Below are 18518 nucleotides of genomic sequence, written 5' to 3'. Positions count from 1 at the left end.
TGCCTATTTTTACGCGCATTTAATATTTCGCGAAAAAAGACTCACGATCTCAAATGAATCATGAGAAATAGCGGAAATATTGTAAATAAAATGATTTTAATGATTTTAAAATAGTTAAAACATTCAATAATAAACATCTTAGACTACGGATAACTAAATAGAAAGTTTTAAAGTTTACGTGAAAAGTGCACATATTTATGTGGAATATGTCTATTTTTACGCGAAATATGCCTATTTTTACGCGAATTTGATTTTTCGCCTAAAAAAACTCACGGTCTCTAATAAATCATGAGCAATAGTGGAAATATTACTAAATAAAATCATTTTAATGATTTTTAAATATTTAAAACATTCAATAATAAACATTTTATACTCCGGATAACTAAATAGGAAGTTTTAAAGTTTACGTGAAAAGTGCACATATTTACGTGGAATATGCCTTCTTTTACGCGAAATATGACTAGTTTTACGCGAATTTGAATTTTCTCCTTTTTAAAACTCAGTCTTTAATAAATAATGAGAAATAACAGAAATATTACAAAATAAAATAATTTTAATGATTTTTAAATAGTTAAAATATTCAATAATAACATCTTAGATTCCGTGTAACTAAATATGAAGTTTTTAAGTTTACGTGAAAGGTGCACCTTTTTACGTGGAATATATCTATTCTTACGCGAATGTGATTTTCCGCCTAAAAATATATTCACGATCTCTAATAAATCATGAGAAATAGCAAAAATATTACAAAATAAAATCATTTTAATGATTTTAAATAGCTAAAATATAACATCTTAGTCTCCCGGTAACCAAATAGAAAGTTTTTAAGTTTATGTGAAAAGTGCCCCCATTTACGTGAAGTATGCCTAATTTTACGCGAATTTGATTTTTCACCTAAAAAAACTCACAGTTTTAAAAATCATGAGAAATAACGGAAATATTTCAAAATAAAATTATTTTAATGATTTTTAAATTTAAAACATTCAATTATAACAACTTAGATTTCGGATAACTAAATAGGAAGTTTTTAAGTTTACGTAAAAAGTACCCATATTTACGTGAAACATGCCTATTTTTACGCGCAATATGCCTATTTTTACGCGCATTTGATATTTCGCCAAAAAAAACTCACGGTCTCAAATGAATCATGAGAAATAGCGGCAATATTGTAAATAAAATAATTTTAATGATTTTAAAATATTTAAAACATTCAATAATAAACATCTTAGACTCCGGATAACTAAATAGGAAGTTTTAAAGTTTACGTGAAAAGTTCACATATTTACGTGGAATATGTCTGTTTTTACGCGAAATATGCCTATCTTTACGCGAATTTGATTTTTCGCCTAAAAAAACTCACGGTCTCTAATAAATCATGAGCAATAGTGGAAATATTACTAAATAAAATCATTTTAATGATTTTTAAATATTTAAAACATTCAATAATAAATATTTTATACTCCGGATAACTAAATAGGAAGTTTTACAGTTTACGTGAAAAGTGCACATATTTACGTGGAATATGCCTTCTTTTACGCGAAATATGACTAGTTTTACGCGAATTTGAATTTTCTCCTTTTTAAAACTCACAGTCTCTAATAAATAATGAGAAATAACAGAAATATTACAAAATAAAATAATTTTAATGATTTTTAAATATTTAAAACATTCAGTAATAAACATCTTAGACTCCGGATAACTAAATAGGAAGTTTTAAAGTTTACGTGAAAATTGCACATATTTACATGGAATATGTCTATTTTTACGCGAAATATGCCTATCTTTACGCGAATTTGATTTTTCTCCTAAAAAAACTCACGGTCTCTAATAAATCATGAGCAATAGTGGAAATATTACTAAACAAAATCATTTTAATGATTTTTAAATATTTAAAACATTCAATAATAAACATTTTATGCCTTTTTTACGCGAAATAAATCTAATTTTACGCGAATTTGATTTTTTGTCTGAAATAACTCACGGTCTCTAATAAATATTTTAGATTCCGGGTAACTAAATAGGAAATTTTTAAGTTTACGTGAAAAGTGAAACTTTTTACGTGAAATATGCCTTTTAGCTCGGAAAATATGCTTAATTTTACGCGAATTTGATTTTTTACGTGAAATATGTCCCAATTAATTCCAATTTAGTTACTTTAGCTCTTCAAGAGATATATAGATTTTTAAAGGTGGCTTGAATGGTTAAGTTTTATGTAAGCAGTAAGGACAATACAAGATGCCTAATCTTCGAGACAAAGGAGCATTACTAAAGACTAGATAAAGTTCCAACATATTAAATGCTTGTAAAAAAATAAATAAATAAATAAAAATTGCTAATAAAAAGGTATACCAAATCAGATGAAAAAAGGGTGAACATTTTAGGAACTACAAAAACACAATGCAAATATTGTAAAAGAAAACGTTAAGTTTCAAATACAAACAAAGCAACATTAGTTTGACTATGTCTCAGCTCCACCAAAAGCTAACTTATAGTTATTAACAAAAACAAACATGTAAAAACACTGCCCCAACAAATATGAAGCTCTGAAACTCAAAATCAGAAAATAAACTTCCCTAAGGTGTAACTCAAAATGAGGCCTCTTTTGTCTTGTAGAGGCCTTCTCCACCATGCTATTCTGAGAACATAAAGCTACTAGTGATAGAAGAGGCACAAATCTGCAAGTCCATTTAGGTAACTAACCTGAAGAGATAATGCACGTATTCAGTAATATTTCACCCAAAATATTGCATATAAAAACATCATAACGCTAAAATATAGCAGGTATTCTATGAAATTACACATTTTATATGCAAGTTAGGAAAATAAATGAAGATATCAGTGAACTGGACATATAACAGATATATAGGACTTTGGGCTTTAAACAATGGTTGTTGAACTTCTGCAATGAAGGTGCAATTAGACATACACACACTCACAAAGAACAATTACATGAATTTTCCAGGCACTCATTCATATGCCTGCTTTATACCCGCAAAAACAGAGACGAAGATGATGAAGAAACAGGTCGCATTCGCTCACTTTCCAATAAATTCACATGCCATCCACACCTCTATCACATCTCCACCAAACTCTTTTAGGAAAAAGATGGGATATTTTTTCTTAAGTTTTTTACAAAAACGCAAAGAAAACTCTTAAAGTCAAGAAATATTCACATCCGAATTTCTCATGATGTAATTGAGTTCTCATAATTTCAACTCTCAACTGCACACTAACACTGTTAAGCTAGAAGCTTCATATTTAAAACCAAAAGGGCCCTCACTTTAAAAGCTACACCAGCACTATTTTTACATGATAGTAAAATTAGAATTCAATGATTACCTTATCTTTCTAGTTGGAACCTCATTGTTTCTTGAACTTCAATCAACCAAGAAAGCCAATCCATCACAAAATAAGTGTTTCTATATACATAAAAAACAGCAACTTATGAAAATTCACAGCTTTAGAAAGGGCCTTGGTTATAACTTATTAGTACTATTGCATCTTTTAGAGTGGAAAAAAGATGATAACAATTGAAAAATCCCAATTGATGGCACAGAAAATGCACGATCACGTGATTGAAGGGCAGTTACTGTCACACAGCCATAAAATAGGTATTTGGAACTTGTCACCAACTTGGACCTTTGTGCTAAAATATATCAGGTATTCTATGAAATTACACATTTTACATACAATAATGTCACGACCCAAATTATTGAGCCGAGACCGGCGCTAGGGAATGGGAGTGGTAGCTCCGAAACCCGTAGCAAGCCTAAAACCACTATTAATTTTTCGCATTTAAAATTATAATATCATATATAAACCTTTTTAGAAAACTCTTTTACATAATATAATTGTAAATATTAAAATATCATATTACAGTTTACATTCAAAACTAACTATTTGAAATCCAAATGTCTATCTAATACTGACATCTACTACTACTGCAGCTCTAGGAACTCATGCTTGTGCAAGTCCAATGACTTCTGGCACAATGGAGATGGTTTGTCTGATCCGACTCTGCTTACCTGCAAACATTAGAGTAAGGGGTCAGTATTTGGGAAAATACTGAGTGAGTTTGCAAGTTACTTATAGTATTATCAAAATATAGCGTTACACGCTGAATACATATATAAATTTATGATATAAGCAAACATTATTAATTTCAAAAGTGTGAGTCCAACTCACTAGATACGGGGACTTCCAGACTACACCGTAGCCGAGTGCTCACTCGTATCGAAATCATAAAGTGTGAGTCCAACTCACTGGTGGCCCAGCCACTGGTGGGCCCAGCCCACTAGATACGGGGACTTCCAGACTACACCGTAGCCGAGTTCACTCTCGTATCGAAATCATAACATATCATGCATAATTATATTATCTTACTTCTTAATTACAAAGTCAGACACTCTAGAGTGACTCACTAATGATCACACAGCCTATTGACACCCAATAGGTAGTTGGTCTCTTTGGACCGCACATTAGACATTCATCTTCCAACAATGAATACAAGAACGTACATATAATCAAACTCATCAAACACAATATCTTATATGAACAAATCATATAAATACTATGTATATAATAATAATATTCGTAATATATGAAAATAACTTTTATAATAATAATACGCGAAAGTAAATTGCCACTCACAGTGACCGCTATCCAAAACTGCATTATTATAATCCCGCAAGCGTAAGCTCCATGCATTGTCCAATCACGTAACCACTCCGGCCCAATGGCTTGGTAGCTCGTCGATACGTCCGTTACTTAGTCGAGTTACCTGTACGTTTAATCCATAAACGTAGGCTTAGTATCAAAACCCTAAGTTATAAACTTAGGTTAATATAATCGTAGTTCAAATACGACTTTTAACCTTGATCGTATTCTAATACTTAGTCGAGATACTTGTTATATCTCTTAATCGTATTCCAATACGTATGATACCTTCAAACTTTAGGGTTTAGTTTCATTCCGATGAAGTTTCAAGTAGTTTTCAGGACAATGCGCAGGTGCTGCCTGCGCATTGACACTGTTTAGTAAAACGAAGATCTCTCCCAATTGAACCGTTGGATCGAGATAAAATTGGACAGAGGCGTTCCTAAGAGGCAAATCTATAAACTGACCATAGGGTTTCTGAATCTGGCAACTTTTAGGTAGTGTGCGAACGCACACAATGAGTGTGCGAACGCACACCCTAAGTTTCAAGGAGTGTGCGAACGCACACTCAATGTGTGCGAATGCACACCCTTGACAGCCCCCGGAAAAGTCATTTTCCGGGCGCTTCGCCGCTTTCCGACACTTCCGACATGCCTCCGCTTCATTTTAATATATAACCCAACACAATTCTCACTAAAAACGACTATAGAAACGCGATTACGATTCGTTTAATTCGTTAAAACAAAATATCCCTTATTTACCAATTCTCACAATAAAAACGTCAAGCTTACCTCGATTTGAAGCTTAACGATGATAGAGAATCAAATTCTGGGCGAATCGATATAAAGAACTCGCGATTTGGACGAGAAACGGCGAAATCGCGGCGGGACGTAATCGTTCGTCAAAACCTTCTGTAACCCTCCTTTTGTTCTCTGATCAATTCCTTCTTCCTAAGGAATCACATATATATCATGGTTAATTGTCCCTTTTAATCCTTCATTTCTTTAACTTAAACCAATTCTCTTTTAAACTTTCTAATTTAACCAAACGGTTAAATTATTCTTTTAACTCAATTACTTACGTATTATTTATATCCAAATAAATAATACTAATCCATAATTATTATTTCCCGTCAATAATCTTTTAATTACTATTCTCGAGATTTATTTGGCTAATTTACGTTTTGGCCCTTGAACTTTTCAAAAGTTACAATTTAGCCCAAAACGTATCCGCGTCCAAATTTTAAAAGGTCTCCGATTGACCCGAAACTTTTACCACATATACTATAAAACATTTCGCGGACCTTGGCGAAATAACTTCCATTTTAAGTCGTAGTGGCTAAATTACCACTTTAGTCCATGTACCTTATTTCGAGCTTTTCTTCACATTTTTCCTTCTAATTCCAATTCTAACTTTAGAATTGAAATATAATATTAAATTCCTCGCAATAATCTTTTTTCAAAACCGTCCTGCTAAAATTTTATACTTATCTTAATTTCTCGGAAATCCTTCCGATATCGCTACTCCGGCGATGCAACACTGGACACGTGGTCCAAATTAAATACTTAAATATTTTGGGGTATTACAAATAATTATGAACAAACTGAAAATCATCATTGTTATGAGCAAATATGCAATCATAAAAGCAAGTCCGCTCTAAAACCTGAATTTAGAAAAACAAAACCAGTCAAAATATATTATAAAAAAAACACAACAGTCGTTCATCAAAGGCAAAACATAATAAATTCAAAATGGGATCGTAAATAAGATTTACTATGCAATATACATACCTTAATTATCCGGTGAATGTGGAGGTGAAAGATCATGTGCTCCCAAGGTGCCGAAACAAGTCCTCCATAGGCGATTTGCCCTTCTTTGTGCACATCGAAGCTCTTTTACGTCCTTACTCAAGTCTGTGAGATGTTTAGACATATTAAGGTTGGTTTCTTCCATGGCAGTCAGCCTCTTTTTTGATTCATTTAAATGCCTAAGTACTTCCTCTTCAAAAGTTCCCCTTTGCCTCGGCTTTCTTGGTCGCCTCACTTCCTCTTCTCTCGGTTGCTCTAAACCGACATCCTCCCCTGTCACCACATCTTGAACATTCTCGCTCTCACGTACTCCACTTTCATTTTCGTCATCTTCCTCACTCTCATCTTCACTTTCTTGTACTTTTGACTTTCCCTTTTTCGGCTTTCCTATTCTAGTTAAATAACAATCTCGCTTCTTCACATCAATTATTGCCCCATCCTCGTCAAGGATGTCCGTTTTACGGAGCACAAATTCATTAAGGCAGTCATCCCCCAAACAATCCATCTTATCCAAATCTTCCTCCTTAATAGCTTTAAGTTGCAAGGCTATAAATGTAATTAGATGACCATTTCCAAGGGCTGTTGTAGCACGAGTGGCCATGGCCATCATGCTTTTAAAGATCAAATGTACAAGATCAACGCTTTTTGCATTACGTCGGACCAAATGGTCGAGTACTAGTAGATCCTCCTTCGTAGTTTTATTGGACTCTTTTTTTCCACATATAGAATGACAAAAATATTTATGAAATAAAAGAAGCGATGGTTCAATAATGAGTCCATTAGGTGCACGTTGAGTGTCAAAACATGTTTCATTGGTCAATTGCTTCCAAACTCTAGAAGAATCAAAATTTGAAGGACAACCTTTTAAGCCACCTTTAGGAAGTCTAAATTTATGAATCATGAATTCATACCCTATGCTATAGTCTATCCCTTTGATTCTAAAAGCAATGTGATTTCCATTCTTACTAGTATACTTCAAGGTGGTATAAAATTCAAGAGTTAACTCTTTATAGACTTGATACCTAGCTCCACCTAACACTTGCAAACCCATTTTACTAAATATTTCATCAATTTTGGATTTTAAGCCTAATTTTGTCAACAAATTATCATCAAAATATTTAGGTAACACAATGAACTTGTGTTTGAAGCGTTGATGGTTACAGAAAATTGAGTGTTTAAAAGCCAATTTTGTTAAGATTATGCATATACTCGATCCATGTGTGCTTTTGCAGGCTGTACTTTTCAATCAATGACGTCCATAAAGATTCAAAAACAACAACATCAACAGGAGCAAGCATTACCTTAACAAAATCTTCTTTAAAGTTGGCAATTTTAACTTCCTTGCTAGCATTTTTTTCAATATGCCAAATACATAATCTATGCACCGCATTAGGAAGAACATGTTGGACGGCAGAGCGCATGGCTAAATCTCCATCCGTCACAATTGAAGTTGGCTGTTTGTTACCCATGCAATTTAAAAGCTCATTTAACAACCAACTATATGACGAAGTACGTTCATTCTCCAACAAGGCACAAGCAAAAATTATAGGTTGGCGGTGATGATTCATACCCACTAGAGTGACTAGTGGTGTATTGTAAACATTTCTCTTGTAGCATGCATCAAACGCAACCACATCCCCAAAGTATGAGTAATCCAATCGACATATAAAATCAGCCCAAAATAATTTTTCAAGTTGCCCGTTTGGTCTAGTTGTATAATTAAAGTAAAACCCATGGTCTGTTTCCTTTTTAGCTTTAAAATATCTTATTACTTTATTAGCATCACCTTCTTCAGTCTCTGCTCTTCTTTTAGAATCAAGATAGTTATAAAGATCTTTCGGCAAAAAATCCATGTTATGATGACCACCATTTTGTTGAGCAATAAACGCTATAATTTTACTCGTTTAATTCCTACAGTGCACATGGCCTTAGCCAATGCAAGTTCACTATCATCTATACTTCTGTGACATCTTTGAAAATGAACATGTTTCGATTCAGCCAATGCATGATTATGACTAGATATGAAGTTTTGTACGACCCACTTATTTGTTTTTTTTATCCAACTTTACATGAAATATAGCTGGACATTCTTGACGTACCTCTGAATGCTTCTTTTTGCGTTGGACAATGTCGTTACCTGCTTCATTTGTTTTTCCTTCCTTATAACAAACCCATTTCTGCATTCTTGGTTCACCTTTGTTGTTCATTTGTGAATCACGTTTACGAATTCCAAATCCAACTCGTCTGCTGTAATTTTTGTAAAAAAATTCTGCATCCATCCATGACTCAAACACTTTTTTTCGCACATCATCATCAGTGATATTTGTAAAAATTGAAGACTCATTGACAACGTTATCCTTGTCTACATGCAGAGTTTGATCTTCTTGAGTGTGATGTTCTTTATTACTCTCCATGGAACTTTAATAATTTCTACAAAATGAGTTTAAATCAAATTATTGATTATAAAAGACCAAGTTTTATGTTTATTTTGATCTTTCTTTAAATTATAGTTGAATAACTACATTTCAAATTTTAAAATAAATAGTAACTCATTCTATCTAGATTTAGGGAATTGTCAATAATGAAACTCTTGCAATTAAATGGTCCATTATGCTGCAGATTGTTGGGTTGCTGAGATCGAATGTTCATATGGCTGGATTGAGTGTGCGTATTCTAGATAGATCAACATATGACTTGCATGCTCACTCAGGGGGTACTTATCTGATGTAATTGCACATAAAAATATTTACAACTAATAACTACATGTTGGGGGTGGTTGAATATAGATCCTTTTAGTACGAGGACCAATAAAATTATGCTATGAGCCTATGATTGCTTTTAAAATTGCTTGTTAATATATGATTAGAAATATTGTAAAATAACTTATTTGTAACTAATTACATTTTAGTTAAATATGAAACCAAAAATAAAACCAATGCAATATATCAATGCTAAAAAACTATAGAAAGCTACCAACTTATGCATCCAACAAAATAAAAAGATTCCAAGCGAAGAGACATAACTAGAGTGTAAAGACAAACTATTAACTAATATGATGAGACTTTTTTTCTTTGGTTAATGTCTTTTTCAATTTGTGATTAATAGCCGCTGCTACTATAACCTCTCGCTCTTTGTTAGTTGGCAATAGTATCATCCACGATAATAAAATATAACGAGTTTGTTCTTGTAACGGTTTTTTAACCTGCAAACACTATAAAATATATGTGAGTACCACAGTTAAAAAATATTTAGTTACAAATTATATTGTGCCACAATTTTGCATACATACCACATTATTATCTTCTATCATGTCTTTCAAATATTGAAGTACATACACACCACAATCATACCTAAAGTCATTTAAAAGATATATTAGTAAACTCCAACAATTCAAATGTCTAAATCTATAAATTTTTCTTTATAAAGAATAATTGAATATTAACAAAAATTACGTACGTATTCGGTTGTTGAAAAACGTCCACATCAACAATAGAATAGCTTTTAATATTCAAGGGCGCGGCTTGCTCACATGTTTGCAATTCCGGAAGAGATAACAGTTCATCGAAAAAAACTAACTGCATTTGATTTACAAGTAAGGTTACAAAATAATTATAAAAAGAGTACAATTAAAACAATTTATTTCCAGCATTTGTTTACCAATTTATGGACATCATTGATCTTGTCACTTCGTCAACACTCCGACAGCTGTCATAAATAAATGCTTTACATTTCTTCATGTCGATGACCAATAAAAACCAATGTATTTCTTTCAAATTGATAGGAATACAAATCTATTAGAAAAAACAACAATTTATTAACATTTGAGTAATATAAAGTACGCACAATAATAAAAATAGTATTAATACTTACTTTTTCGCATACTCCCAAGTTTTCCATGTAAGTTTCTTTACTTCTATAATGCTTGACAAAGTTACTAAGTGGAGGTTGTACATCTTGAAAAACTTTTTGCTAACATTTTTCACAAATACAAAAAAATATTTACCAATTTATACAATTCAAGTACATATCAAATAAAATAATTGATTCAAAAAATATAATATAAAACATACCGTAAAATGTAACGGTAAGTACCAATTTTTCCATTCAATGTTTCCCTTCTCTATAGATATTGCGGCATTTATCATAACATTTATTACCGAATAAAATTTGACAATTAGTGTATATATTTGAACATAATATGAATAAATGAAATCTAATCAACATAAAAAAAATAGCTGCTACCTCAGAATTAACCCATTCATTGGATTTTAAAGAACAAATCGATTTGTGCGTGGCATATTCACAACCTATTCGGCACACAATTTGGCTAGCAAAATATAAAAAATAAAATAAAATTTTGATAAAATTTAAATATAAAAAATAAAAAATAAATTTTAAGCCTCTAATCACACTTAGTCATTCTTAAAATATTTTTCAAAAAGAACATCACATATTTCTTTGACACTGTCATCCAAACCTATAATAGGATTCCAATTTTCAGAGGGCTCGTCGATAAGTTTGTAAGAATAGATAAAAATATATATTATTAAATACATATACATATCATTAACACAAAAAAATTATAATTATAATATATTAGAAAAACATGTAATATTTTTAACAGTTACCTTCAATGAAGATGGACGCTTTTTTGCCTTTTTCCCACGAGAACTAATAATAAAGTTTGATCTTCTCATCTTAATCGGTTTTAGTTCTGACGTTTTGCGCAAGTTAGAACGTTTGCAAGAAGGTGATTTTTGTTTAGAAGCACAAGTAAATGACCCAGAACTTTGTATAGAATTTTGAATTAGTGGCTGAGAAACAAAAATAATACACAATAAATTAGGTGTTCTAAACAGTTTTGATATCAATCATTAACAAGTAAAATGATCAAATTCAAATAATTGTTACCTGGGTTATTCGCGGCCTTGTTTTTTGAGTTCTAGAACCTCTAACTTTTTTACCGCCAAATAAAATAAGATTGTCATCAACAGTTGCATTACCTTCTAACTGATCGGTTGGCTCACTTGCTAGTTTATGATCATTACTCACATAACTGGTGTCCAACTTGTCTAAATTCATAGATGCAGATCCAAAATTCTCCATGTCTTTTGAAGGAAACGAAATCTTTGCCTTTTTCTTAAAGTACTTCTTACAATCATCTTTATTGCATATTTCATTCATATCTTGTACTTTAATGACAGAACAGTCATTATTCTCCTTAACCTGAACTTCATATTCATTTTCAGACAACTCAGCATCAAAATCAATCAAATTGTGCACCTTATCATCAACAATGTTCTTTTTAATCTTCCGAGATACAATTTCTAACCCATTTTTTACTTCCACTAACATATCTAAAATTTCACTTTTGAAATTTGTAAACTCATCCTTTAACTCTTTCTTAGCATTTATCAACCCTTCTACGTCACCAGCTATATTTTTGTTCCCCATATCAGAATCCACATTATCCTTCGTGAGCTCACGGATCTCAAATTTCAATTCCTAAAAAAAATTGAACAATGATTAGAAAACCAAAATATACATTGTGTTACCATATTGAGAAATTAATCAACTCACATTTTGTATTTTTGTGGTACTTTCTATGTTGTCCTTTAAAATATTTCTCATAGTAATGAAAGTTTCCCGTTTAAATTCTGTGAGCTCATTTCTCATCTCAAGCATTTTAGTTTTCAACACTTGATTTATTAAATAAAAGTTAAATATCTATATATTAAGTGTTAAGTGAACTGAATTATAACAATTAAAATGTAAAATAACACTCACACTTTTAACTTTCTCCATATGTCTATCGTTGTTTTCCTTCAGTAATACCTTTCAAAATATTCACAACTTCTTCTTTAAAATTCAACAATTCACATTTTATCTCAAAAGTCACAATATTTGCATCCTGCAATAAACATAATACTCTATAAATAATATATCATTATATTAAAATATTCAATCAATTAAATTATTTTACTACTTAATAGATGGTCCATCGGTCTATCATCGCCTTTTGATATCAACACCTTTTTATAATAAGATAATCAATGAAAAAGTAATTATTAACTCCAAAAACAAAAATTAAGACAGAGAAATTAAATTGCTAAATTATAATTAATAACATTACCTTGTCACTATCAAGACCTCCATATCTCATTACTTTAGACAAAGCATTTGTTACAACTTTGCTATCCCAATGTTGGATGGAAGGCTTCTCATAATCGTTTGGTAATTTTACACAACCAACATTAATATGTTCCAGATAAAAAAACTAACAAAAAATATGTAAGTAAATAAGTTTCAAACGATCAGTAAAATTTATACCACAAATATATTTATATTAAGATTATATAATACCTGGAGTATCAAGATGCATCCATTCAATCTCTTGATATTGCTAGTACCAAAATCAGTTTCTTTAAACTTTTGAATTCCTCTAGCAAGACATTCAATGGTGTATTTTGCCCAGTTCATTTTTTTGAATTTTAGTAATATCTTTCAGAAGACCACCATAAAATGTACTTACATAATGACTCGTATTAGGTGATATAATCGTTTCAATTGCGAACAACAAAAATTTGACTTTGAACTCATCATTTGCAGGTAGCCTACCTAGCTCTTTAGCTAGGTATTTAATATCACAAGTCGCCTTAGGAATATTATACTTTTTGAAGACATCGTAATCACAAGCTCCTAAGTATTCACAAACATCTAGGCCTCTCGAAGATAACCCTAAAGATCGTTCAACATAATCTGTGGTAATTTTTATTCTATCTTTATACACAGATAATTCGTATGTTTTCACATCAAACCTAAATGCAAGACCTTCAATTAAGCTATTTTTTAAATTTTGACTCTGGATGTCTAAAAGCCCACCAAATCCAAGATTTTTAACATTCTTGATCTTGGCATCATTAAATTTTTCCACAACATTACAAAACTTGCGCACCGCACAACGTGTCTCCAAATAACCCTGAAATATTTTATAAGCACATTAAAATTTAATTGCTTATGATGTTATATTTTTATAAATTAATTATAATAAAAACAATAAAACAAACAACATCCAAACATAACAAATATTCGTCAAAATTGATATAACAAAAAATAATATTTGAAAAATATTAAAAATTAAAAATATACACTATTTAGTTTACAAAAAATTTCAATTAAAAATATACATATTTAGTTCAAAATGAGCATACCTTGGATGATGTCATATGCTCCATCTTTGTTTTAGAAATTGATTCAACGACTTCCTTATCAATCATTGTTCTGTGTAATAAATACATTCATAATTAACTCAATAAATTAAAATTAATCAAATATATGTAAAAATTCTACACTTCCATCACCATATTACCAAAAAAATAATATGTCATAATAATAAAGTTAAAAAAAACTAAATAATGATAAGTCATAATAATATGGTTTAAAAAAGCTTAGTACTATGATCCTAATACACATGAAAATCATGATTATCATGTATTTTTGAATTTACTATTAGACAATGGATTAACAAATCTTATGAAATAAAATTCTTTTACAAATCTAACTAATAAAACTACAGTATTTTATACTCGAGGTAATGTTTCTAACTCGACGAGTGATGAATCTTACCTCGAGTACAAACATCTGCAGATATGTTCCTACTCGAGATAACCAGTTTACTCGCAGAGTATTCCAGTTACTCGAGTAAAAACATATCTGTGTAAGTTTTTACTCGTGATAAGGTTACATACTCGTCGAGTGTTACAACTTACCTCAAGTACGAACCTCTACAGATAACTGAGAGACATTAAGATTTAACAACATAGTTGCAGCAATAATGTACCTTAATTGAAGACCAAAAATCTCCAAAGCCAAATTTGGAATTTGTTTGATAAATTTCTGCAACTCTATGACATTGAATTAAAAGAAGAATAAGAAAAATTTAAAGTTTCAGCAATATGTTTTCAGTAATAAAAAATCAAAAAAATTTACCTAGGCAGCAAATGGAGGAGGGGAAAATTATGGTTGTCGGTAGAATCGGTGAAAAGGCTGAAAAGGATGGCGCATCAAAGCAAACAAATCAAATACATAATCTAAGAATTAGGTAATATAATATCCTTTATGAACTTAAATAGCAAAAAAAGAAAACACAAATTGATAAAAATTTAATTACAAAAAACATAGTGTATCAGACACTGAAATCCAATCAACAAAAGCAATGTTATCGCTCAAACGATTACTAGAAGATCCAGTTGTTGTAATTTTATCCAAAATACTGATATATGTATAGCTTTTTCTATGCAAAATATTATTGATTATAATCACTTTGTTTGTAATTAAAAGCAGAATACCTGATGATTATATGAAACGTAGACTGATTAAATGTCAAGTTGCTGAGAATTGTTCATGATCAAATAAGAAATAGTTGTTGAAATTTTTTGGAATGAAAAAGTTGAGTTGATTAAGAACGATATAGAGTTTTGATATCGTGATTAAGTGGTTATTTGAATACAGTTAAATAGGTAGTAGGTCACTTTTCTATTTTTATTTTAACGGTGCAGATTAGATTTGTTAGATCGATGGCTAATATTAAAAACAAGTAAGATACTTTGTTAAAAAACAAAGTATATGGAGAAAGACCCAATTTATTGATAAGAAAATTAATCACTTCTATTTCCAGGGTAAAACGTTCGATCCGGCGAAACCAATTAGAACATCTAAACTAATCGCAGGGTCAAAACAATGTTTGAATGGCACATCGACACCAACGCCAAAGTTAAGCCAAAGAAAAACTAGCGAGGAATACCCTCACGTGCTACTCCACACAATGAGGTCAACAAGGACAAAATTGATAAGGCTTAACTTAAACAAACATGAGAGGCAAGGATAATAACGTAGTAATATAGGTCAAGAATTGCTCAGACATCCAAAAAGCACTTAAGCGTCTTGCAGTAAAACAATTACTCATTAAGATAGATAACTAATATAAATTTCAAAGGATTGAGCATAGATCATCTTATGTGATCCAAGAATTCTTACCGACATGGTGACAACTCAAAACAACCCGTAATTGATGAAAATTTAAATCATACAATAACATTTTTAACACATCAACTTAAATCAAAATAATAAAGATATTGATCATAAAGTACTTATCAAAACCCACTTCGAAAGGTAAGATTTACAAAATAGATTTCAAGTTCATGTCGAGCCCCACAGTTTTAAAAAATCATTTTCCGGAAAACCTCTTTATAAAACAATAGATATAATTATTCCCAAACGCCTCAATTTAAAATCATCGAGTTAGCCGAGTGATTACCACTTCCAAGCTTAACTCCAAGTTTGGGTGACCCAAGTCAAACCCATAATATCCATTTATAAAACGTATGCAACACATTTTAAAATCCGAAAAAAAAAAACGCCTTTTGAACATAAATCTCAATAATTTCAAAATAGGTAGCTCGACGTCGCCCAAAGTAATAACATCAACTCATCGCCCAAGTGGAAAAACAATTATTCTTTAACAATTTTTTCAGAAATACTGGCTTCAATAAAAAATAGTTAATGAAGCATAAGACCAACAACACCAAAGTGTTGAAAAATCAAAATATGGTAAAATTACAAAATTAATGTTAAATTATCAAATCAGTATCGCCTTTAAAAATAAAATTATTTCAAAACAATCATTTTGAAAACATCAAGGTAGACGTAACATTTTAATTTTTAAAATACAAGAATTTCTTTTTATTTCAAAATAACAACCCTTTTTCAATCCGTAGTCAAATGTAAAACTTTGAAATAAACGGATTTCATTTTACTGGCAAGATACTGAAAATAATATTTTAGGGTGTCGTGTCCAGACTACCCATTTGACCTTTTCGCGTCAAACACTAATTAGGCAAAAATAAGATCCTTAAGGTAATTTAAAACCAATATGTGGCCAACAACGTAATTCACAAAACGTGAAAAAGATTTTTCGGACAAAAATCATTTAACCCAAAACAATGTCAAAGCCTGACAATATATCATTTTTTCATTTTTTTTAAATCAAGGCTCTCGGCTAAAGCCAGAAGTCTTACAAAATAATTCAACGTCAACAATTTTATTAAAGGCGTAAAAGCCAGAATACTATCACCCAGTAAAACGCATCACCAATATGATAAGGAAAATAACATCATGCCTAAGCATGAATTAAAGAAAATTACCAAAATAAGACTTCCCGAGAAATCAAAGGCAATTAAAATCACCCAAGTGAAACGGCATCAACATCAAAAATATTAGCATCAAATCAAGACATAAAAATGACTGACTCGACACACTCCTATCGGTATAGGCAGAAAGTATAAAATTAAAAGATGACGTTTCAAAGACAAGACATGAATCCTAATTCCGCAGTAGTACCTATGACTCAATAACAACTTAACAGAGTAAACAAAGAGCATGCAAATGGCCTTGGTTTGAAACCAAAGCTCTGATACCAAGTTATTCACGACCCAATTTCATGAATCGTAACCGGCGCTAGGGTATGGGTATGGTCGTACCATAACCCGTAGCAAGTCTCGCGGAAAACTATTAAACATATAAACCTGCAGAAACTTTGCTCGGGGGCAACCGAGACTCCAACCTAAGTCTAGCAATTTAAATTACAGTTCTAATATAAATAACTTAAATATCTGAAATGCTCAACAACATGCCTTAAATATACTAATAAAATATAATCCAGAGTGGACATGCCAATAATAAACAATCGGACAAACCGACAATCCCAATGTGCAATAACCAAAGTAACTATTAAACTAATTCTACTGCGGTCTAAGAGTTAGAAAACAGTGACTAGTTTAAATAACATAAAACCTCTGAGGAATCAAAAGAATCGGAGTGGACCAGCTTTCACATCATAAACCTGGAAAATTTGAGAAAACAACGGGGTCAGATATACTGAGATGAGTTCGCAATACTATTTACATTTATTAAGTTTAAAACCCTGAAATCAAACATTTTATACTAATATAAAATGATTATGGAAAACAATATTGAAATGATCCCAGCGTAAGTATGACATAGCATACTGATAAACCCAGAGTGGACGGGAACATATCCTCGTCATATACCAGCGTAAGCAAGACATTAGTCTGCCGATCCCAGAGTACTTACCGGTGCACACAGTCTCGATACAAGCCTATCGACTAGCTCGTTTCAATCTAGATCCATAATCGCTTAAAAACAGTTCAAAAGCATTTATAGTACTAAAATAAATTGCGGTACTTAATAAAGCGGTAAATAGCACTACAAACTCACTGCTTGCTTATCCACGTGAATCTTGGCAAACAGCTATCCCTGCGTAGACTCCGAAGCACGAGCAGTCGACGGGTCTAAAATAATATATAAGTTAAAATCCATTCAACCCCTAACTCTACAAATACTAGATACCACATAGGACTAGCACAATACCAAGTCTCGCTCAAGCATAGCTAAAGCAAAAAGAACAATTGATTACATAATGACCCGATTCAAAATACAAACCACATCGAGTACCGCAATACCCAATAAATAGATAAGCCAAGTCTATTGGGTTTCCGCTTTAAAATCCGTTCTTCAAAATATTACTTAAATAATAAGTAAATAATAACTTAAATCCATTTCCTCAAATATTGGGTTAGCCGACTTACCATTAACTACCAAGCTACCTCACATGTCGGGTGACCCAAGTCTAACCCGACCCAAAATATTTTATCAAAATATAAAACAGAGTTTATAATTCCCAAAAATCACTTTAATAAAATAAATATAATTATATCCAATTATAAACCATAGTTTATAATTATAGAATCAACTTGATAAAATAATAAATCAATATTTAAAAACGGAACCCAATAACTTTAACTTTAAGTAACCCAAGTTACAATTAAAAACTTAATCAAATAAGTTTTAAAAATAAATAAATTAAAAGCTAAATTGTAATTTAGCCAAATTGGCACGCTAAGTCAATAATTCCAAAACTATAATTACCCGAGTAATTATAAAATTATAGATTATAAATATAAATATCGTTTTCAA

General features: G+C 31.2%; 1 protein-coding gene across 1 annotated transcript; it reads right to left on the bottom strand.

The window, feature by feature from the left end:
• Positions 1-8352: 8352 nt before the first annotated feature.
• LOC126668462 (uncharacterized) lies at positions 8353-8878 on the bottom strand. The gene is made up of 2 exons (XM_050361654.1): positions 8529-8878; positions 8353-8434 (listed from the first exon to the last, which is right to left on the bottom strand). Exons 1-2 carry the CDS (start codon positions 8876-8878, stop codon positions 8353-8355), a joined length of 432 nt encoding a protein of 143 aa, XP_050217611.1.
• Positions 8879-18518: the final 9640 nt, after the last annotated feature.

The sequence above is a fragment of the Mercurialis annua genome, linkage group LG1-X (genome assembly GCF_937616625.2).
Source record: "Mercurialis annua linkage group LG1-X, ddMerAnnu1.2, whole genome shotgun sequence".
NCBI classification, from domain to species: Eukaryota; Viridiplantae; Streptophyta; class Magnoliopsida; order Malpighiales; family Euphorbiaceae; genus Mercurialis; species Mercurialis annua.
This window is presented reverse-complemented; position numbering and strand designations above follow the sequence as displayed.